Below are 23,305 nucleotides of genomic sequence, written 5' to 3'. Positions count from 1 at the left end.
AAAAGTGTATATTTTTTTATAAGAAAAAAGGGGGTTTTGTCGACTTCAGATCTAGGGATAATAATTTCTAAGCAGTATGCTTTTATCCCCATTAATGTTAAATAGACTATACCAGATACCACTTGTGTCATAGCTTCTTGCCATAGCTGTCTCAGTGTTACTCCCCAAAGCTGAGTCCATGGCACCTGCTTAGGGTAGCATATGTGACAGACAGCCCACAGTGGAGAGTCCCTGGGTAGCATGAGTTGACAAGACACCATGGGCCCACAGAGACAGAAGCTAGACTAGTTCTGGAGGTGAAAAACAGAGAAGATAGAACTCAGATTTGAAAAGAAAATTAGGTCAAAGCAGGATCTGTGAATATTCTGTGTATATCACATCTCTAAGTAAAGTTCTGCTCACTGAATCTTACAGAAACTTAGAAGATGGCAGTGGATGCCTACAGGGGCTGAAAGACTCACTACAGGCAGACCAGCTTGAAATCTGAAAGTCCAGTCCTTTCTTGAATTTATTTTAAAAGGAAGTTATAAATATGTCCAGGGACAAATGTAACTTTTTCTAAAAATGGCCATTATTTGTAAATTCTGTGTGTATGGGGCTGGCAAGTGGTATGGTGGTTAAGGGCGCTGGATTCCGACATGGCCAACTGTGATTTGAGTCCCAGACCTGGCTGAGAACTGAGACACCTCTTTAGAGATGCTTTTCCTAAAACCCATCTATAGTAGGCCCTTTCTCCCTTTTCCCACATTCTTCTCTACCTTATAATATTCATCCATTCATCCAATGGCAGATAGCTGATGCCCAGGAGTATGTGCCCTTTTTGGAGAGGAAGGACAGGATAATAGTCAACATTCAGTGTATAGACCTCTTCTCACCTCCCCCATAAACAGGTGCTCCTTGACTTACAATGCAGTCACATCCTCATAAGCCCATCATAATTAAAAAATATCATAAATCAAAAATACATTCAATACACCTAACCTACTCACAGCTTAGCCTGTTCTACCTCAGACATGCTCAGAACTTACATTAGCCTACAGTTGGGCAAAAATCATCTAATACAAAAATCATCTAATATAATAAAGTATTGACGAATACTTCAAAATTTGAAGTATGGCTTCTGCTGAATGTATCACACCATTGTAAAGTAGAAAAATCATTAAGTCAAGCCATGACTATAAAATCCATAAGTTTAGGGTGAAATAAATTCCCTCCTGGAAGCAGCAGTGTTTCTGTACCCACAGTCCCTCAGGGCGCAGATGCTCAGGGGAGGCTGCACTTAAGGCAGGAGTTGTGTCCCTAGGCTAACACCAGTGGGAGTCCTGGAGCTGCAGCGGTCATCCTTCAGGCTAATTTACTTGTCATAGCACCATCTGCCCTGCTGCTCACATTATAATTACACAGGAAACAGCCCCAAAACTGTCCTTGGGAGACTGGACAGGGCTCTTGCCAACTGAGTTTGGCTGAAGGCCCAGATTAGCACTAATGACATCCCAAGGCAGAGCCACAGTCACAGGCTGAGCCAGACCCGAGACCCTGAGACATCCATGCTGCAGAGCAAATGACGTCAGGGTGGGGGCTGAAGCAGGAGCTAAGATTACTCCCACTTCCCAGTATTCTCTTTCCTCAAGAAAAGGAAAAACATTGCTATCCTTTTTCTTGTATTCCTGGTTAGTGTGATTTTTTTTCTACAGAAAATGTCCATGCCCTGGCTCTTTCATTCATTAAAAATCAGGGCCATATTCAGGAATCAGGAAATAAAAAAGATGCTGATCTAAGGATATTCAATCTGACCTAGGGTGGTGCATTTGTTATCGGCTGCTGCCTAAGGAGTTACCATCACACCTGGCCAGTTCAAACCGTACACATTTACTGCCTCACAGTTTTTGTGGTCAGAAGCCCAAGTACAGCTTACCTCAGTCCTCTGCTCAGGAGTGCTCACAGGCTGACATCCAGAGGTCTGCTGGGCTGCAGTTGCCTCAAGGCATAATGAGAGAAGAATACGGTCTGAGGCCCTGTAGCTGTCGGTGGGATTCAATTTTTCATGGGTTGATGGAATGGGGGTCCCAGTTCCTGGCTGGGTGTTAACATAAAGCTGTCCTTAGTCCCTCACCATAGGGCCTCCCAAAATGGCAGCTTGTTCCATACAGAAGGGAGAGTCAGCTAGCAAGTTGGTCATAATCCTTTACAATTTAATCACAGAAGTGACATCCCATCATCTTTGCCACATTTTTTTTAATAAGTTTTTGTCAAAGGGTGTGTGCAGTCCCCAGAGAGAGAGAGAGAAAGAGAGAGAGAGTGGGAAAGTGAGAAATCACTCTCAGGGAGGATGGCTACACAACCCCTTCTCCTCCATCTTCCTCCTGGGATCTTGGGCATGCATGCACATGCACCCAGCATGATTTTCAAGCCACTGGGTCTGGGACTTGAACCATAGTTGGCCATGTGGAAGTCCAGCGATGTAACCATTACACCATTTGTTGTATTCTACTGATTAGATGCAAGTCACTAGCTCAGTCCTCCCTCAAGAGCAGAAGGTCACCAACATGGGTTTGAATACCAGAAGAGGGTCATTGGGGACCACCTGTGAAGTCTGCCTACCAGATAAGGATAAGAACAAGAACTCACAAGGGTAATCAACAATAGGCTTTCCTTTTGAATTCTGTTGCCTAAGTATTGTCTTAGAATGAGGAAAATGTTGGTGGAAAACACAGAAGTAAAACATCCCTCTTTTTTATAAACAGGGCTAACTATTGCCACTGTTGTCTTGGGAGGTAACAAAGCCAAGCCAAGCCAGCCCATCCCTGCCCCTCTACTCCCCACCCCAATCCCATCCCCAAACACCCTCCCTTTCCCAGCATAAAGAGCCCTGCCAATATCCTCTGAGGGATGGACTCAGTGGGCTTAATCTTGGCGGACTAGAAATTCTGACACGTATTTCTCTTTTCTTTCTCCCAAGACCCCCATTCACAATCACAGTGACTGAACATAAAGGATTTTTTATTTCACAGTGGCTATTTGGCCCACTGTGAGAGGTGGTGTCTGAGAGGTGGAAAAGAGAATGCATTTCTGAAAGGTGTTAAGGAGGAAGCATGGCCCGGCAGAAGGAGCCCTGGCCTAGTATTCAGGTGGCAGAAGCTTGACTGCATAGAACCCAGAAAGGCTCAGGGCAGGGTTAGTAGCAAGCAGATTAGGTGAAAGTCAATATAATAAAGCAGTCAAGCTCCCTTGCAGCCCTCCATGCACAGGTTGCCAGCTGCCTGCTGTCCCTCCTGCTCGGGAAGTTACTGGGATAGCAAAGTAACCATCTCTTCTCCCTCACCAGCCCGGTTAAAATGAGTGAAGGAAGTTGTGCAAGACTTAATCCACAGTGCAGAGAACATAAGAGGATTCAGTGATGGACAAGGATGTTTAACAAAGTGTGCAAACGACACCAGGTGTTAACTGCCAAGCAGAACTTTTAACCCAAGACACTGCAGAGGGAGATGCAAATAAGAAATGAGCCAAGTCCTGCAGAGCCCCTAGGGGCACCAAGAAGGCAGGAGTGAGGCAAGAGATGGGATACCCAGGCCCTCCTCAAGCTCCATACAGCCTGGCTCCTCCCTTCCCTGCTAACAGGGGACCAGAGGTGGCAGCAAACTCCAGGCTGGGGTCGTGTGAGGAAGAGCAGGAGAGAAGGCAAACAGTGGTCTGCACTGGAAGGACCTTGGTTCCTGCCTGCTTTTAAGAGGAAGCCCACAGCAGGTGTCACCTGGCTCAGATCTAGCCTCCCCTTGGGTGGGAGAGCAGAGAACTTATCTCTAGAGAATCTAGCCACCTTAGAGAAGAGATCCCTGAACAGCAAGTGATACCTGGGGCCTCAGTGGAAAGGCCCACTTGACCCCCCCCTCCACCCTCAGCCCCCTTACAGCAAAGACCAGCAGGAGACCCACCCGTGAGTCTTTCACTAAAATAAAGAGACCCAAACATTTGGAGGAAGTAGTTCTTTTTCTGTCATGTGTTCTTTCCTATCTGATGGTTTTGAAGCTGCCTCATCTTGTCCTAGAATCTACTCTAGAACTTAATCTTCTAATGGCAGTTGGGGCCCTGGCCTGGATGACCTGGGAATATTCCAAATCTAGTTCACACCAGTGGGATGGCGGTGGCTTGCCAAGTTTTTAGCCCCTGCAGGCCTCCATCATGCTCAAAGCCATAACCCATGTGCACAGCAGTGCCAACTGGCTTAGGATTCTGTTTGCTGGCTGGCCTGTCCCTTCTACACGGGAGGGAGCTGTCTGGGCTGTACCTATTCAGACCCCTGTACTCATAGCGTTGAACTCTCAGCCACCACCCCGGTGCCAGATGCAGCAGGCCCTCAGCCCGTCTTACTCAAAGCTTTACACCTTTGTTCTGCTTCTGGCCCTTGGAATTATTTATCTTATTTTTGAACCAGCCTTTTTGTTTTTCTTTCCTTATATTTTGTGTGTCTTGATTGTGTTCGGAGCAGAGTTGATAAAATTATGAATTCAACAGAACCCCATGTTTTCATTTCTAATCATTTTTTTACACCAAAAAAAAAAAAAAAAAAAAAAAAAACAAAAACCCAAGACTGCCCGGAGAGTAGTTGATTCTACATTTTGGCAGGAGAACTAAAGTTGAGAACCTTTAGACCTTCGAAGTTATCCAGAAGGGACCCATCAGAGACAAATGGAGCCAAAACTGTAGCAAGCATCAAAAAGAAAACAATGGTCACAAAGGACTTGAATAGACATTTCTTCAAAGAAGATAAGCAAATGGCCACCAAGCACATGAAAAGATGTTCAACATCACTAATCACTAAAGAAATGCAAATCAAAACTGCAGTGAGGGGCCAGCAGATGACATGGTTGGTTGAGGCACTGGACTCCCACGGGGTCAATTTCTGTTCAAGTCCCAGGCCTGGTGGTTTGCTTTCTCACTTTCCCTCTCTTTCTCTGTCTCTGTGTGGTCAAATTTAAAAATAATAATCATAAATAAAATTAAATAAATAATCTGTTTAAAAACAAACTGCAATGAATTATCATCTTATACCCATTAGAAGCCAACTATCAAAGAGAGAAAGAAAGGAAATAGCCAGACTTGGTGCGGATGTGGAAAAATTAGAACCCTGGTGGGAATACAAAATGGTACAGCCGCTGCAACAAACAGTATGGCAGTTACTCAAAAATTAAAAATATGGGGCCAGCAGATGGAGCGGTGGTTAAGATGCAGGACTCCAACATGGCTGACTGCAGTTTAAGTCCTGGATCCAGTGGCTTGAAACTCATACCAAGTGTGTGTGCATGCGTGCCCAAAATCCCAGGAGGAGAATGGAAGAGACGGGACTGCAGTGTGGCCACTCCCCCTGGTAGGTGATTTCTCACTTTCTCTCTGTCTTTGTCTCTCTCTGGCTAGCGTAGTCACCCTATGGCAAAAACAAAACACAGAACTTTGAGGGCCAGCTTCAAGTATAGCAGTCAAAACTATCCATAGAAAGCTGAATCCTGGGACCAGCAGATGGCGTGGCTGGACTCCCACATAATCGACCGCGGTTTGAGTCCTGGACCCGGCAGCTTAAAATGCACCAGAAACGTGTGCGTACATGCGTGCATGACCAAGATCTCAAGAGGAGAAATGGACGAGAAGGGGTTTTGACATGGCCATCTCCCAGGGGCAGTGGTTTCTCACTTTCTGTTTCTCTCTCTCTCTAGCAAGTACATGCACCCTATACCAAAAATACCTCTCTAAAAAGAAGAAAAAGAAAAAAAGAAAAAAAAGCTGGATCCCACATGGCCAACTGCAATTCAAATCCTAGCCATAGCAGCTTGGAAAACACACCAGACAGATGTGTGTGTATGTCCCAAATCCTGATGGAATGACTAACTAGAGGAAAAAGGACAACAATGTAACCACGTCCCATTGAGGGTCTTCCACCTCTGGTGTGTGCACACACCCTCTGGCAATTAGAGACAAAAAAAATCTTTGTGTAGAAGTGGGGAGGGGGGTTCAAAAATTTCATGGAAAAGACATATCATGAGACAACCAAGCATGGATTTCATTTTTTTTCTTCATTTTTGTTGTTGTTGTTGTTGTTGTTTTGTTTGTTTGTTTGTTTTTTGCTATAGGGTGCGTGCACTCACTGGAGAGAGAGAGAGACAGGCAGAAAGCAAGAAATTACTATCCCCTCCTCAGGTACATGGCCATGCCACAATCCCTTCTCCTCCATTCTCCTCTTGGGATTTTGGGCACAGGCACATACACACGCCTGCATGAGTTTTAAGCTGCCGGGTCCTAGACTTAAATAGCAGTTGACTACATGGGACTCCAGTGACATAAGCATCACACCATCTGCTGGCCCCAGATTTCAATTTTTTTGGCACCAAAATAAACTCATACTATAATTCTATTTTTCCACATACTTTTTGAAGTACCTTTTACTTTTTTCTGGTATAACTATATTGAAGTCTTTTTCCTTTAGCAGAAGCCCAGAGTTACAAGATGGAAGAGAGCTACAAGAGACAAGGGCACTCACAGGTCCATTTGATAGTCAAATATATGTGTACCTACACACACACATACTGTATAAAATTACTTCCAAGCTATGTGCAGGAGATACTGGCCAGTGTTCAGGAGGTTGGCAAAGCAAAACAAGAACTTTTTTGAAGGGCAATTTGGTAGAACCCATTGGGATTTTTTAAAGTGTATCTAGAAAGACCAAAAAAAAAAAAAAAAAAAGGTACCAACAATCAGTGCCTGCAAGAGGATCAGAGCAGCCAAGCAACAGAGTAGGGGAGGCCTGGACTGCAGACTCTGCATAACTCTGGATGTTGAGCCTTTTCAAAATGTTCACATAAAGATGCATAAGCAATGATCCAGCTTCCAGGATTGTGCCCTCCTGGCAGGGCAGCACCAGCACACAGCCTTGCAACCACCAGCAAAATGTCACACACAGCCGCAATACCCGAGGGCGGAGGGGTGTACGGAGATGGGTGCTTGTATCCCTAACTCGAAAAGCTTAAAATCCCAAATGCTCAACATTACAAGTAGAAAATTCCACTCCTGATCTCATATGCCAGGTTGCAGACAAAACTGCAATGCAAAAATATAGTGGGCCAGCCCCATGGGCTAGTGGTTAAGGGAGTTGAATATCACATGGCTGACCAAGGTTTGAACCCCAAACCTGACAGCCTGAAAAACACTGGAATGTACGTGTGTGTATATTCCCCAAATCCCAAAGCGCTGAAGAAATGGAGAAGAAATTGTGATGTGACCGCACCCCACTAAGGGGTGCTTTCTCCCTCTCCCACTTCCTCTGTTCTCTCTACCAAGTGCACGTACCCTCTAGGGTACATGTATACGCACACACACGTACTATATATATATTTAAAATACACATATGTATACACACATGTATAAAGGTATATGTATGTGAAACATAAATGAATTTCATGTTTAGATTTGGGTCCCATTCCCAAGATACTTCATTACTTATATCACCAAATCTGAAAAAAAAAAACAAAAACCCTAAATCCTAAATATTTCTGGCCCCATACATGTAGAAAGCTCATGCCATGTTGTAGAACCACCATAACATGGACTGTCACATAGGAAGGAATCAGGTAGATCCATGTGACAGACATGGAAAGGTGTCTCTAGCAGCTCACTGAATGAAAAACGTGAGTTGCTCACCATGTAGAGTATCTCATTTTTGGCATATTAAGAAGAATGTGTACGTGATTTGTACGTGCATGTGCACACACGGTCTGAAAGGGCCACAGCCAACTGAACAGAGGTTATCTGTGGGGAGAACTGTTTCTACTTGGGCATGCCCTTTTGAATTTACTGTGAGACATCCGTGTAACATGTGGACTTTTTTCAGTCTCCTGCCAAAGCAGAACACTGCCCTGGTCAAGTGAGAGAGAGGCTTGGAGCAGGGAGGACTGACTCAGCTGCTGAACTCCGGGAGCCGGCGCTCTGCACACTTCTGTTTCCCTGAGAAGAGGCACATGGGACAAGGCTTGGTTCACAGTAGTCATTTCAGTGTCGAACGCATCCAGACCCATCATCATAGTGATCTCACCCATCTCAAACCCCTGTCAGTAAAGGGAGTGGTGGTTATGGTGGCTGAATCCCACATGGTCGAGTGTGCAGTTCAAGTGTCAGACCCAGAGGCTTTAAAAACATACCAGGAGTGTGTACATGCATGCATACCCAAAATCCCAAAAGGAGGGAGAAATAGAGGAAAAGGGATTGCAGTGTGACCATGTCCCATGGAGAGGTGCTTTCTCACGTCCCCTCTGTGTTTCGTGTATGTGGCCTCTAGCAAATTTTAAAAATTAAAGTGGGTGGCAAGCCCTCATGTGACCACACACTCAGGAACAGGGAGTGGATCTGTCATCACAGAACTCGTGAGACTTCAGCTGGCATTTCTTGAACTAGTGACTGCCCAGACACTCTCCCTGTGAGCTGGCTTCCAAAGCCTGCCTGACTTGCAGCTGTTCTGGTCCCCCGGGCAACTGCCTGGCAGGAGACTGAGGGTGCCAAGAGAGTGCAGTGAGACTGAAGTCAGTGATCTCGGGACACTCGCCCATCTCCAGGCTGGGGCTGCCTCGGCTAATGATGCAGACTTTTCAAAGTCAGCAAGGTCAGGGAATTTCCACCTCCACTGGACCCGGGGTCCAGTGGCCTTCGGCCTGGAGGGGAGTGGTTTCATAGACATCCACACCAACATCACCCACAGCTGCTGATTGTTTATTGCACAAGAAACTGGCAATACTGAGGCAGGGAGGCGAGCGTTACAAAACAATCTGGTGGCCAACCCAGTGCTCCAAAGAGCATTCCACACGGTCACTTCAGTTATATACACGTATGTATGCGCACACGAACATACACAAACACCCGTGAGCCTGATGCTTCAAACCTCACATGGCAGCTTGACTCCTACCCACCTGATGGAGCAGCCTATGTCATGACATGCCACAGGAAGGTGGCATGACAGCGAGAGGGAGAAGGCAGAGCTACGCGTGCTGAGCCACTCAGATCAGCACACACACACGCACGCACGCACGCACGCACGCATGGGACAAGGCTTGGTTCACAGTAGTCATTTCAGTGTCGAACGCATCCAGACCCATCATCATAGTGATCTCACCCATCTCAAACCCCTGTCAGTAAAGGGAGTGGTGGTTATGGTGGCTGAATCCCACATGGTCGAGTGTGCAGTTCAAGTGTCAGACCCAGAGGCTTTAAAAACATACCAGGAGTGTGTACATGCATGCATACCCAAAATCCCAAAAGGAGGGAGAAATAGAGGAAAAGGGATTGCAGTGTGACCATGTCCCATGGAGAGGTGCTTTCTCACGTCCCCTCTGTGTTTCGTGTATGTGGCCTCTAGCAAATTTTAAAAATTAAAGTGGGTGGCAAGCCCTCATGTGACCACACACTCAGGAACAGGGAGTGGATCTGTCATCACAGAACTCGTGAGACTTCAGCTGGCATTTCTTGAACTAGTGACTGCCCAGACACTCTCCCTGTGAGCTGGCTTCCAAAGCCTGCCTGACTTGCAGCTGTTCTGGTCCCCCGGGCAACTGCCTGGCAGGAGACTGAGGGTGCCAAGAGAGTGCAGTGAGACTGAAGTCAGTGATCTCGGGACACTCGCCCATCTCCAGGCTGGGGCTGCCTCGGCTAATGATGCAGACTTTTCAAAGTCAGCAAGGTCAGGGAATTTCCACCTCCACTGGACCCGGGGTCCAGTGGCCTTCGGCCTGGAGGGGAGTGGTTTCATAGACATCCACACCAACATCACCCACAGCTGCTGATTGTTTATTGCACAAGAAACTGGCAATACTGAGGCAGGGAGGCGAGCGTTACAAAACAATCTGGTGGCCAACCCAGTGCTCCAAAGAGCATTCCACACGGTCACTTCAGTTATATACACGTATGTATGCGCACACGAACATACACAAACACCCGTGAGCCTGATGCTTCAAACCTCACATGGCAGCTTGACTCCTACCCACCTGATGGAGCAGCCTATGTCATGACATGCCACAGGAAGGTGGCATGACAGCGAGAGGGAGAAGGCAGAGCTACGCGTGCTGAGCCACTCAGATCAGCACACACACACGCACGCACGCACGCACGCACGCACACACACACACACAGAGGCAGTAACGGGCTGTACCTCCATGGGCCGGGGAAGGACGAGGGTCTGAGAACAGAAGTGCATCCTCAGAAGGCTCCCGTGACCAGGCTGAGATTCTGCCTGGGGTCCTGGGTAGCTAGTCTGCACTGGCACCTTGCCCTAGAACCCTGCAAGCATGGGCTGGGGAGTTTCCAATAATCGCTACTCCAGCATCCCAGAGAGCTTGTTCACCTTGCAGATTTCAATCGATGGCAGAATCTCCACATCAGAAGCTAGGGGCAGCAGGGCACCAGAAATTGAGTCAGGCCATGTGCAGCAGCTAGGGCCCTTCTGCTGGTTTTCAATAGCATTGTTTCCTGCGTGCAGATAAAGCCTCACACCTACACAGAATGAACACATACAGCTGGCGGTATGCACTTCATTCTCAACAGGGGACTAATGGGCCCACCTGGAACTCCAGGGGCCAGCGGGAGGGCAGGGGCATCAACCCCATCTCTGTTGGCTGCCCGGGTGAAGACATCTAGCAAAGGCGGCAGGCAGCAAGGTTGGGAGCGGCGTCCAGGACACCAGCTCCTTCCTCTCTGTCAAGCTTGGGGCCTAGAACACTGTGATACTGCACCACTGGAACTCTTGGACTACTAAGTGGGTTCCTGAGGAGCAGTTATTAGGAAACTCTTGGACCAACGGGGCTGAGTCCTTCAAGGTCCCAGAACACCTGGGTCACCAGCTCCTTGATGAAAAGTGACAGTGGCATACCAAAAATAATACCAAAAGCAGTAGCCCTGCACAAATGCTTCAAGTTGATGCAACAGGACAGAGGTCTGTGGGGTCTGCTGTGTCATCCAGGCAGCTGGGCAACCTTTTATTCGCTCAGGAAGAACACAATGGCTGGCCTTGAGCTTTACTGCTTGGCCTCCATGGCCAGGGCCTGCTAGGGAGGGAGCGAAGATGGCCTTCATCCAGAGTCCTCCCCCTTGCCCATCATTTCAAATAGATTGTTGGAAAAGTTCTAGCTGAGACAGAAACTCTTACTGGCAAAGACTGTTGGCTGTCTCAGGCCAGAAAAGCAACCCAAGTGGCCAATCTCCTCTTCATCTAGCTAGCCTGCGAGGCCCAGCTTACAAGTCAGGATGCCTTCCCTTGCACACTCACACACACCTAGGGTTGGTCCTAGGGGGGAGGGGATAGTGTTTCCAGAAGAGGGTCAGCCCTCCAGACTTTGTAATGGGTGACTGGCCCAAAGGTGACAAGGGGGCTTTATTCCAGACTGCCACCAGCAGGGAAGAGGGGCAAGGCTGTAGGGCCTTCAGGGGTCAGGTTCTTCTGCCACCAGTGTGATGTCAATGTGGTCCCATGCAGGGTCACCATCCACGGGGACCTCCCAAGGACTGCATGGCCAATGGCCTCTCAGGCAGGGAGGACTCCAAACTACGTGTGCGCTGGGGGGCATGGGAGGGGCAGCCTCAGTTACTCCTGTCCGAAGCCCTCAGTCTCCTCAATGGCATACAGCAGCTTTTCTTTCAGCTGTTCGTAGCTCTTGTAAGGTGGGAGATCCAGGCGGTTGAAGCTGTCGGGAGGGAAGGACAGAACACTTAGCACGGGAGGGCGACCTCTACTGCAGGGAGGCCACAGAGCTCAGGTGCTACTGTCACCACTGCAAGTGCAGCTCACCCCAGTTACCAGAATCAAAACAGAGTCCCAGAGAGCATGCTGGGCTGCACCTAGGTCCCTGGAGCATGGGGCCTTAGGGAGGGAACAGGACAGCTGGGAAATAGGGAGCGAGAGGTAGCACACAGGGCAGAAGCTCTTTGTCTACTGTAATGGAAGAATTTCAATGTGTAATACCTGGTAGACCAGAGGCCTGAGGTATGTGAGGACCCATCTTGCCAGCCTAATGGCCCAGAGCTATGCAAGAGCTGTCAGAGTTGAGGCCCCGAAGCTGTGGCACCCACTGAGCTCATCCAGGGTGTGGGGCTCTGCCACCTCCCACTATAACTCACCAGGTGTGGCTTCTGGGCAGCCAGGTTTCCTTGCCAACCTTATCAATGCAAAACTTCTGTGGTCCATTGCTACCTGTCATCCAAGATCAAACACCAAATGTCAACAGAGTATCCCTTCCCAAGGCAGGACTCTCTGGCTCCACCCACAGACAGGTTCAGCCCTAGGACAAGGAGGCCACAGTCCACACTGCCTCCCACAACAACTGGTTTTCAGAAGACCCATGGTCCTTCCTCCCTTTGAGCTATCCTCACCCACAGCCGGTGCATTAACAAGGCCAAGGAAAACGTACCGATGAGCTCTGCAAATCCCCCAACGGGCAGGCGGCAGGTTCCCGTAACAAATTGCAGCAGCCGGATTCTTTTCTCATTGTCCATCTCCTTCACCACCTGGAATTGAGCAAGTCAAGGCACAGCCAAGCCACCTGCCCAGCTCAGGTGCTGCGCCCTAATGAGGAACTCTCCAGGTCAGCAGGCCCCAGAACATAAAGTCAGGTTGGACAGGGTTTGGAAAACCCTGGGAAACCCCAAAGGGTTTCCCTCTAAGAGGCTGTGTCTGTAGAACATTCCATAGCACATCTCTTGGTCCCAGAGACACCCTGAGTCAGGTATTTTCTTCCTATGGCAGTTCTGCACTTAGATACTAAGGATGGGAGCAACTGCCTAATGGTATAAGGAGTCTTTTACGGGGAAATGAAATGTTGTTGCACAACAGTGTAGATGTTCTACAAGTCATGGAATGCATACCTTAAAACACTTAAAATGGTGAATCATGTTACATATATACACACACGTACGTATGTATACACATGCACACACACACGAATACTAGGGATATCAAAGTTATGTTTTCTCTTTTTTATGTACATTGTACTTCATAACAACAGCAACAAAACCATATATATATAAAGAATAGGTCCACTGTGTCCAGGATGATGAGCTCACTTGGCTTTCCGGAGCCACGCACCTGCCTGCCCGCCTGTCTGACTGGAGGAAACCACACAGTCACAGCAGCTTTGACTCCTGCCTACAGGTCCACATCACTCTCCCTCCCACCCCCCCACATACCAGCCGGCCCAAGCTGACCCCAACAACCTCCTGTCACATGCACTGGCCACAATCCAGGTACAGCAGCATCCATTCTTCCCAAGACTGGGTTTATCATCTCCTTTTCCAAGTTAGGAGAGGTGAGGAAGAATGACAAAGATCAAGGGTGCTCGAGCTTAAGGACTAATGGGTGCCATTTCCTTTAGCTGACTGCTAAAATGACCTGCCAAGACCGCAGCCCCAAGTCAGGCAGGGATGGGTCCCAGGACACACCTGCCAGAACCACTGGATCTGCTTGCTGTTCTTGGTGTAGTGGCGGTAGATGGTGTTCTTCTGCCAGTCGTTCATGTCAATCTCCTGCATGCCACACAGCATCAGCTACCAAGAGAGAAGCGGTCAGCAGTGCCCCGGCAGGCTTGGTCCACTACACACCAGCTCACCACTCACTAGCAGGTCAGGTGGTCCCAAACCTTTCCAACTACCTGCTTTTTTTTTTTTTTTTTTTTTTTTATTTTTTTGTTTGGGGGTGCTCTACTCCCACGCGATGCACATCATTTTCAACAGAGAATTTTACATTTTTGGGTCCGTTAAGTATTTTTTTTTCCCTAAAAGTTTCTTATGTATTAGGTCTTCAGGAAAGTCATGACATTTTTTTTCTATGTAAAAATGTGTCGTGACTTTCCCAACGACCCAATATAATATGTATATGGTTAACTCATGTAAAAGCACCTACTTGGGCACCAGCAGATGGTGTAATGGTTATGTAGCTGGACTCCCACGTAGTTGACCGCAGTTCGAGTTCCAGACCTGGTGGCTTAAACTCACGCAGGGTGCATGTGTGTGTGTGACCGAGGTCCCTAGAGAACAGAGGAGAAGGGATTGTGGTGTGGCCATCTCCCCCGGAGAGTGATTTGTCTCTTTCTGTTTCTCTCTCTTTCCGGCCAATGTACACATCCTATCACAAAAACCTCTCAAATACAAAAAACAAAACACCTGCTTGGCTCAGCATATGTGCTAAGTCATACATTGTATGTACTTAAAACGTTAGAGGTTTTTTATTTTCCATTCTGTGTCACCTCTTGCTCTTTTTTTTTAGATTTTTGCTGTAGGGTGTATGCACTCACCTGAGAGAAAAAGGGAGAGGGAAAGTAAGAAATCACCTCCTGGAGGGGATGGCCAAACCACAATCCCTTCTTCTCTATTCTGCTCTTGGGATTTTGCATGCAAACATGCCCAGCGTTATTTTCAAGCTGCTGGGTCTAGAGCTCGAACCAGAGAGTCAGCTTGGTAGGATCCAGAACCTTAACCACCATGATACCTGCTGGCCCCCAACTACCTACTTTTGCTGGCAGTGTTAATATGCATGACACTAACCCCTACTTGCAGAACAAGTGTTCAGGGAGGGGTGGGTGCTGAGGCCCCAAATCAAAATTTGTCCTACAGCAGTGTGGGGTTCCATCATGGCACTTCTGTGGTACACAGTGAGTGGCCACAGAGTATGTCACCCGAAGAGCAGGTTTTGGGGTGCCCACAGCCTTTAGCACTCACCTCCAGTTCTTTCTCATCAAAGTAGCGCAACCACTCCAGGGGGGCCACTTCATTGAAGCCGTCCAGGAAGGCTTTGGTCTGCTCTTCCACGCCTCGGGTGAAACGCCAGTCCGTCAGCAACCTAAACCAAAGGCCAGCTGTTGGTTGGGCCCACGACCCACTGGACAGGGGCACTCATGGCCTGCCACATGGCCATAATTACGCAGCAGCCACGGATCTGCTGATGGTCAAGTCCTGGCACACCTATACCCAGTAGCTGAAGGCCCAGACCACAGCCTCCAAAACCTCACAGTAACTGTCACCACTGCCTGACATAACCACCTCTCACCCCTCCCACCACTGCAGCTGAACCTCAGACATGTGGACGTGTGTGGGGAGTAGAAAACTAGACCAAGAGGCCCGAAAAAAAGGCAGCACACGTGAGAGAGCGGACTTAAGCATGTAACGCACAGATCCTTCCAGTCAGGACAGGGGAGGAGACGTCTACTCCTTTTGAAGAAGTTCAGCCCTGTGGTCTTGAAGACTCCGATGTACAAAGCCCAGGACCTAGGAGCTAGTGACACAGGGCCTCGGGCTCCTCCAAACGCACCATCGCTGGTCATCACCACCACCCGAGGCACATGTAAATGGGAAGTTCTTGAGATCTGTGTGACCTATCAGCTATGGGTGGGAGCCTAGATGAAGAGGGTGCCCCAGAAACAAGCAGGAAATTCTTCTGGGATCCACTGGGTCTGGGCTCTTCCCTCAACCTCCTGCCCCGGAGCTGAGCACCCTGTACCAACTTACATGATGTACTCCTCCTTGTTCTCCTCCGTGACTCGGATGCTCTCGCCACCTTCCTTCAGCTCATGGGTTGTCACCTTGCCGAGTATCTCCATGTCCTGGATGAAGTACAGCTCGAGGCCACATTCCTCGAGGTTGTTCTCTCTGGGGCACAGGAGAGCAAGAGGGAAGTCCGCCTTAGTGGGGTTTTCCCTTGATCCTGCTACATCACTTGCTTTTAAGCCCATAGGACACCAAGGACATGCAGGTGGCTAGGATCCTCAATGGTGGCACAGGACATCTCCCGAGGTGAGAATTCCAGAACTGTCCTTCGGGGAACCTGAAGCTTCTCATCTCCACAGCACTTCTAAAAGCTGGATGAGAGCTCGGAGGCCATTCTGGCAGACCAAGCAAAGGCCCTCGGCACCTGCTCCCCAACCAGACCTGCCTCGGTGCAGGGCCAGGGAGAGAACTCACTTGATCCACACAATTGAGTTGTAGAACTCAGGATCAATGGACTCCAGGTCTTTCAGGGTTGGTCTCTTGTTGAGCATCCGCTTGTAGAAAGGGAGGGTGAAGCCTGTGTCAATGAACTTTCCATGATACAGAGCCTGAGGAAGGAAGGAAGAGACACAGCAAAGAGGTTTGGTGGCTCAGCCTCAGTGGTGCAGGCAGCAGCAAGTTGAACTGCAGTGCTGGAAGCCACATGGCCTACCACGGATTCAGATCCTCAGTCAACTTGGAACATGCTGGACACACGCAGGTGACCAAGATCCAGACAAGCTGGAGGGCCGGGAGAAGAGGATCACAGCGTGATGAGATTCCATGGAGGGTGCCCTCCCTCCTCACATGCATGCACACACTCTACCACAAATAAAATAACTTAAAAAAGAAAAAGGAGGCTTGGCTCTGAAACCACCCAAGGCAGGCCCTAATGCTGTGTGTCCAACCCTGCTGTTACTCCCTGCCTTCACTGCCTGATAGAGCCTGGCCCACCGGCTGCCCCAGGCCCCCCGAGGGCAGGTCTACAGCACTCTTTGTCCTACTTGGACCTTGGGACAGACTCATCCCACACTCCAGACTACAGATGAGCCAGCATACTCAGGAAACCCCAAGCCCACTGTCTGCTTGCATACCTGCTTGGGCTGGCTCCCAAGACAACAGAGGTCTACCCCCTGCTCCCAGAAAAGACTTGTTCAAAACAGCCCCAGTGGTAGCCCTGACTCACTGGTGCTCAGAACTGAGGGGCTGAGGCGGCCAAGAATAATGCAGACGCCACCGACGGCGAGAGCTGGCAGCCAGCAGTGAGTAATAGTCTAGGCTCTGCTGGTCTGATCTGGCCTGTTGGCTGCAAGGCCAGGCGGGTCTCTAGACCTGGGAAGAACGTGGCCGCTTTGGAGCCCAGCACCTGGGCCAAGAGCTTCCAGACAAAGGGAAGGGCCAGATTTAGTTACGGACTCTTGGGGCCCACGGGTCCTGAGAGGAGAATGGGAATGGGTACTTAGGAAAGTAGTGCTGAAATATCTTGGCCACCCTATGTGGCAGCAGGACCATGACTCCCATGGGCTCCTCAATCCTGGGTCTCACACGACACTCAATATGGGGCCTGTAGGCTGGTTCCATGTCCTGGTGTTTAAGGCAGCTGTATCCCATATGACCGACCACATGGTTCAAATCCCAGGAAGGAAGGAAGGAAGGAAGGAAGGAAGGAAGGAAGGAAGGAAGGAAGGAAGGGAGGAAGGAAGGGAGGGAGGGAGGGACAGACGTGATGCATATGACAGGACCCCCTTCCGTACTCCTACTGCACCCCTATTTCTAGGTCAATTCAGATGCTGTGACGCCACTGCCCCACTCTCCATCACCCTGTGACGGTTGCTTGTACACCTCCTGCTTGTACCAACCTGTCTACTAGCATCCTGGCCCAAGTAGCATTGATTCCAAATCCCCTTCCAGAAGGCGTTAGTGTCCCAGCCATCTACTCCTGCCTGCAGCTAGTGACAGACTGGGGCCCCTTCCAGAGACAGGCAGCTGGTGGATGGTTACTGTTCCATGCAGCCGGTCATCCCAGCACCCTCCACAGGGCACACATTTAACACAAAGTGAAGTCTGTGGCCCAGGGACCTGGAGCCTCCACTTGATGAGGATTATACAGATCAGCACAGGACACCCTTCAATACCCCCGGGGAAGGCCCAAGAAAGTGCTGGTTTCTCTAGAACTATCTCTACCTTTTTGCATTTTAGATTAGGAGCTCTGTGAGGATCAGTGCTGGGGCCCAGAGAGGGTGCGTGGTTCATGGGGACTGCTGGTGGTACCAGGGCTGCCTCTTTGGACACTACCCTTCTGAATGTCTCAGGGGCAGAGTGGCTCCCCCGGCACCCCAGCACACTTTGCCAGAAGAAGATGAGGAGAGAGAGGAGGAAGGGCCCCGTGGCCACCCTTACCATGGCGATGAATCTGCCGATAAAGCGGAAGTAGGTGAGGTGGTCGGGGTTGATGGAGGAGGCGGGGTTGATCTGCAGGCAGTAGTTGTTCTTCCCAGCATATTCGAACAAACAGTACATGGGGTTCAGCACCTCGTGGGACAGAAGGAAAAACCACTCTCTGCAGGAAGAGAGTGGAAATGAGAATGAGAGACCCCTCACTTGTACAGGAGTCGTGACCCTTTGCCATTGCATCTCAGGTAGTCTGGAGACACGTGTCAAGGGGAACTGACCCCGCTGTGACCGGTGCCCGGGCTAGCCTATATGGACAGCTGGTCCTTGAGCAGGTTGGGCTCAGACGTAGGGCAGACCAGGGCAACTGTCCTTGAGGATGATACTCAGGGAAACCTGTGTGCATACCCATTGGCTCCCAGGTGGGACATCACAGTATCCAGAGTATCTCACAGCAGAGGGGATCCTTGCACCCTGGGCCGCCATGCACAGTTGTGTAGGCTATGCACTGCACAAGGGCACGATGATGAAGCATCACAGACTTGCACATTTATTACAATTTTCCTACAAAGCTACTGTATGAACAGCAACCACCCTGCTTCTGAGTAGGCAGTATAACATGAACACACAGTAATATATTCCCAGCTCCTGGCATGAAAACTGCCTCCAGATAATAACCTCAGTCCCACTAGCGATCCTGCAGGCACCTCACTTCCCTTTACGTCGTCCTCCCTCGCCCCAGGACCCAGCCCCATGCCCTCTCCCATATCCCCATGCACTCGTCTGAACCAGCGCCCATGCCCCAATGTCCGTTTGTGCCCAGGAGCAAGCCTCAAGCCAGAATTCAGGATCCTTTCAGGCTTGAGCTAACCTAGCAGGGGGATGTCCCAAGGGGTCAGTCCCTGGCGCGGGCTGTTTGTGGCTAGGCAGACGAGGAGTCCGTCGACGCAGAGGGTGCCCCGGTATCCTGTCCGTGGTTCTACCCTGTGGTAGAACAGCATGACGTAACCTACCATAGGGTAAAACCACTGGCAGGACACAGAGAGAGAGACACACACAGAGCAGAGCCTGCAGAGAGGTCACCACAGAAAAGAACCATCCATCACGGGGACCTCGCAGAGGGAGCAGCACCACCAGCACAAAGGACCAGAGACACAGGAACCCAACACCAAGCGAGAGGACACCCCACACCGTGAGAGGTCAGCGAGCTGAGAAGTCACCGCAGGCCAAGGCGCTCCTTCTCTCTGCCGGGGCCCTTCTGCCTGTCGTCCAAGGCAATGCTTTCCCAGACAGCCTGTTAACTTTTGTAGGTGGACTGAGGTGAGGGCAAGACAATGCTTTGGGTTCTTTTTCAGGGTACTCGGCCTTTATCTTATTGACCCAGTGCACATGACATGCAGCTGAGTATTGATGGAGGCACTTGTGATGATGACACAAGTGACACACGTGTCAGGGACACCCCAGACACCTGGCTGCCCCAAGGTGGGGGACCCAGGGTCGAAATCAATGGGCCACCACATGGCACCAATATTCAACCATTGCTCACTGGCACAGCTGGACTGATGGCCAAAGTATAAAAATAATGACACATTGGGTGCTAATGAGTCCCAGGCTCCTCATGATCCAGTAACTAAAGGGTCAATGCCTGGCCAGCAGGGACCCCAAACACTGCTCCGGTGCCCAACTTGGGCTGGCCAAATGAAATGGTAGGTATGCCCACTCCTGAATATACACTGAGTTTTGGGAATGGATCTAAGCAAGGAGGCAGTAGTTTTCTGGTCATGGGCCCTATAGCCTGGGAAAGTGGGGGACTGTGCAGCCCTCTAGGGGTGCCCAAGCTCACCTGGCAATGCCTCCGTAGTCCAGGCCCTCCTCACCGCGCATAATGATATAGAGCCGGCGGCGCAGGTCATAGGGTTTCATGTTCATGATCTGGGGAGACAGGACATCGTGGCCAGCCTGCCACCCTCCCCTCCATGCTAGGGAAGGTGCAGGGCAGAGGACTCTATAGCCCACCCTCCCACAGACATGGTCACTAAGCCCATGCCTTAAGCACCGTACAGTGTGGGCCTAAGAGACCTCGTGGGAGAAGATGGGGCGGGGGTGAGAGGGTGGGGGCTATGTCTGCCCCTAGCCTTGGGCGCCATGGTTATTTTCTAACCTGTTGGAAAGAATCCTCAAAAAGTGTCTGCCTGGAAACGCTGATCTTCACGTGGCTGGGTAGGGCATTTGACTGCAAAGAAAAGAAAAATCCTCAATAGGGTCCTCAAGCAGTAACTGTTCGATCTGGCCTCCCGTCTGTGTGAGCAGCCATCCCCCAGGACTCCTGGGCCAGCAGGAGGAGAGCTTGGTTCCCTAAAGATGGAAACGGGTTTCCGAGAGAAAACCCGCTCAGGGCCAGGTGGCATCTTGCTCCCACCTAAGACACAGACACTCCGACACCTAATGCCAGCGCTGGGAAGCCGGGCTGAGCTACTCAACATCCCCTGTGGCCACACGGTCCCAGTACTAGAACTCACGTGGCAGAGGAAACGGAACTGGTGATATTTCCACCTAAAACTGCGGTCGTAGGCACCAGGGGAACCTTGCTTTGTCCTGGAAAGAGAAAGATGTTCTGGAACGTGTGTGATATCTCAAAAAAATGAACAGTTTGTCTTTGTTAGCACTACAGAAAGCTGATGCTACGTTCATTTAAAGATGAGCAAAGGGGTGCATAAAGAAAAGGCAGTGCCTGCTCTGAAGATCTTTGAAGAGCAAAAATGAAAAGCAGAAATAGAGCCAGACCTCTTGCTTTTAGAGAAATACCACTGGTGTTAGCTGGAATAAATAGTAAGTCCCTTCCTCTCCAACCCTTTTAACATCACACCAACACTGGCCACTAGAGGGCTGTAAGAGCAGGAACACATCCACAGGTGCCCTCCCACGGCCGACCCTCTGAGCCAGCAGGAGGACAAGCGGCCTGGACTCACAGACCTTGCTGCTGCTATGGCAAGAGCTTACCCCGACTCAAACCCTGGGCGAGGATCCTTAAAGGTGGTGGTGCGGGTGTTGTGGTCCACAAAGTATCGCACCCCCTCGCTGGTATATTTCATCTCCCATCCGGGGGGTAGAGCTGGTTCCTGGATCATCCTGGAAACAAGGAAGACGCAGTAAGGGCTGGGCGACCTCCTCAGCCTCAATGCTTAGGAGGCTGGGGTCTTCAGGTGCTGTATCTGCTCTCCCCTGCAAGGCCTGTGAGGTGGCCTTAAGAATGTACACCTGGCATGACATGTCACAAGTTCCGCAGCACAGAGGGGTCATTTACTATCCCAAGGCCATAAGACTTGCCCTGGGTAGACGGCATTGGCCTGAATGGCCGTCAGCTGTCCTGAGACACCCACTGCCCAAACCCTGTTTCTTGTGGAATGTTGTGGTGGGGGAGAGGGGTGCCTACAACTTTTTTGTAGTCACATCCTCAGCGGCCTGCACAATCAATACAGAGATGAGTAACCCCTGCCAGGTGGGCCACTCCCTACCCACCAGGACGGGCTAGTTAAAGAACTGTTTTTAAGCTTTCCTTAGGCCCACACTACATGGTGGGAGTTTTGGGATGCTGAATGTGGCAAAAGGTCCCCTGATGTTGACCCTGTAGGACAAAAGCAGTTCTAGGCCACTCGGCCAATGGTGGAACTGCACAGCGGCCCAGCCCACCACCTCAGTCCAAGTCCTTACCCCTGGGTCCGAGGGTCCTCCCATTGGGTGGTGCGCGTGTTATGGTTCACGTAATACACCCGTCCATTGTCCTGTCTCTTCTCTGCCATGGGAGAAGAACCCAGAGAGAACAATCAGATTTAAACATCTTGAGTCAGTGTCCTTTTCCTGCAGCTCCCACCTCCTGAGTGCAGGGTCTGTACTTCTGCCCCAGTGCCAACCTGCTAGCAGCTGGGGGGTGGGGAAGGCATACACACATTTCCAAACGAGACCGAGCATTTATGTGGCTATTTGGGGGAGGGAGCGGCACCATGGAAGGAAGGCAGCAGAGGCTGACCAGAGGTGTAATTGCATCCAGCTGTGCGGTGCAGAGGAGCCGCCAACCTCCCCTCAGCCCCACCCAGACCCTCCCACCCTCACCCCAGTGCTGCACTGGGGACTGATCCTCTGTCCTGTCACGGTTCCACGCAAGGGATGCAGGTGACCCAGGCCTCTGTCTCACAGGCAGGATCCTTCTGGGTGACCGCATTTTCCCTTCTGCCTCTCTGATCAGCACTTGGCAGCATGGGCCCCAGACCCTCCATATGCTCTCTCTCCTGCTTTCAGGCAGTTTTGTTCTCAAACTCACATCCAGGCAAAGCCTCGATATTGCTTATGAGCAAATACATTGTGCCTGGAGCTACAGGCACTGACCACGGCCATCTTGTTCTTACACCTAAGAGTGTGCTTTGAGACAAGGACGCGTTGGGGGACTCGGGCAGGAGGGGCTGGATGTACTTTCTCTTGGGGGCAGTTTTGCTTTTTACTGACACACTAGGGAGGCAGTGTGGCCTTCTGGGGCAGTCCCAGTGCTAACCCAAACCTTGAGAGGGATTGGGAGGGCTGACTCATGAGCTCCAGGAGAAAACACCAGGGGCAAGGCTCCAAACCCCAGAGGCCACCTTTCCTAGGATGTCTCTGTGCCTTCAAATCTATTGTGGTCCTAAAGACAAATGATGCAAACGGCTCTCTCTTTCATAATGACAGGACAAAAATTAAAGAAATAAGGTTGATCAGTTCTAGAAACTACAGGGAACCCAAAAGCTGAAAAAGGAGATCTGGGGCAACCAGCACCCCGCCCTCAAGAATTAGGCTGTAACACTCGCAGTGTCAACCCCAGGTCTTGGTCGCTCTCCGACTGCTTTGACCAGCTGTATGTTATGTTACTCGACTGAAATTGTACAAACAAACTTCACTAAAGCTAGAAAACAGATAAAGTAAAATAAAAATAATAACAAAAGGAAAGAAAAAAAGGGAGGTGCCCAGAACTGTTAACAGAGCTACCACCTCCTTAGAACGACTTGTGTGACCGACTCACAGAAGGAAGGCTTCCCAAGAGGCTTCTGGGGGAGAGCTGCTTCCAGCCCAGCAGCTACTGCTTGGAATTAGGTCTTCCATGTCTGCTTTGCCAAGGGCCAAAGCCAAGGCTAACCGCAGGGTCAGGGACCCGTCCAGCGGGTCTGAGACCTGTGCTGTCATCTCTAGCTGCCGTTGTATGTGCAGGGAGGCCTCTCGTGACCCACTGAACTGCCTCGAAGCACAGCTCTGTAGTCTGGGGGCTGGAAAAGTCCCCAAATGAGCACTTAGCTCAACCTATTTTAGGAGCAAACAGACTTGGGAATATTCATCGCATTTCCAGGGCCAGGGC

General features: G+C 50.2%; 1 protein-coding gene and 1 non-coding gene across 3 annotated transcripts in view; both read right to left on the bottom strand.

The window, feature by feature from the left end:
* Positions 1–9,805: 9,805 nt before the first annotated feature.
* The window catches only part of WWP2 (WW domain containing E3 ubiquitin protein ligase 2), a 164,943-nt gene continuing 151,443 nt past the window's right edge, over positions 9,806–23,305 (bottom strand). Inside the window, exons 11-23 of one of the 2 annotated variants that reach the window (XM_006156931.3) lie at positions 21,640–21,721; positions 20,929–21,057; positions 20,448–20,523; positions 20,090–20,161; positions 19,772–19,860; positions 17,938–18,097; positions 15,973–16,106; positions 15,520–15,660; positions 14,734–14,854; positions 13,459–13,563; positions 12,432–12,528; positions 12,142–12,214; positions 9,806–11,708 (exon numbers count right to left, since the gene is read on the bottom strand). In XM_006156931.3, coding sequence (XP_006156993.1) covers positions 11,609–11,708; positions 12,142–12,214; positions 12,432–12,528; positions 13,459–13,563; positions 14,734–14,854; positions 15,520–15,660; positions 15,973–16,106; positions 17,938–18,097; positions 19,772–19,860; positions 20,090–20,161; positions 20,448–20,523; positions 20,929–21,057; positions 21,640–21,721 — 1,379 coding nt within the window. In that variant the 3' untranslated portion in view covers positions 9,806–11,608. The remainder of the gene's footprint in view (positions 11,709–12,141; positions 12,215–12,431; positions 12,529–13,458; positions 13,564–14,733; positions 14,855–15,519; positions 15,661–15,972; positions 16,107–17,937; positions 18,098–19,771; positions 19,861–20,089; positions 20,162–20,447; positions 20,524–20,928; positions 21,058–21,639; positions 21,722–23,305) is intronic. The other variant, XM_006156930.3, reaches the window with a different exon arrangement.
* On the bottom strand, positions 18,897–18,959 carry MIR140 (microRNA mir-140). The gene has a single exon (NR_129444.1). It is a non-coding gene; the product is annotated as a microRNA mir-140 (primary transcript).

The sequence above is a fragment of the Tupaia chinensis genome, unplaced genomic scaffold, assembly GCF_000334495.1.
Source record: "Tupaia chinensis unplaced genomic scaffold, TupChi_1.0 Scaffold000523_1, whole genome shotgun sequence".
Taxonomy (NCBI): Eukaryota; Metazoa; Chordata; class Mammalia; order Scandentia; family Tupaiidae; genus Tupaia; species Tupaia belangeri.
This window is presented reverse-complemented; position numbering and strand designations above follow the sequence as displayed.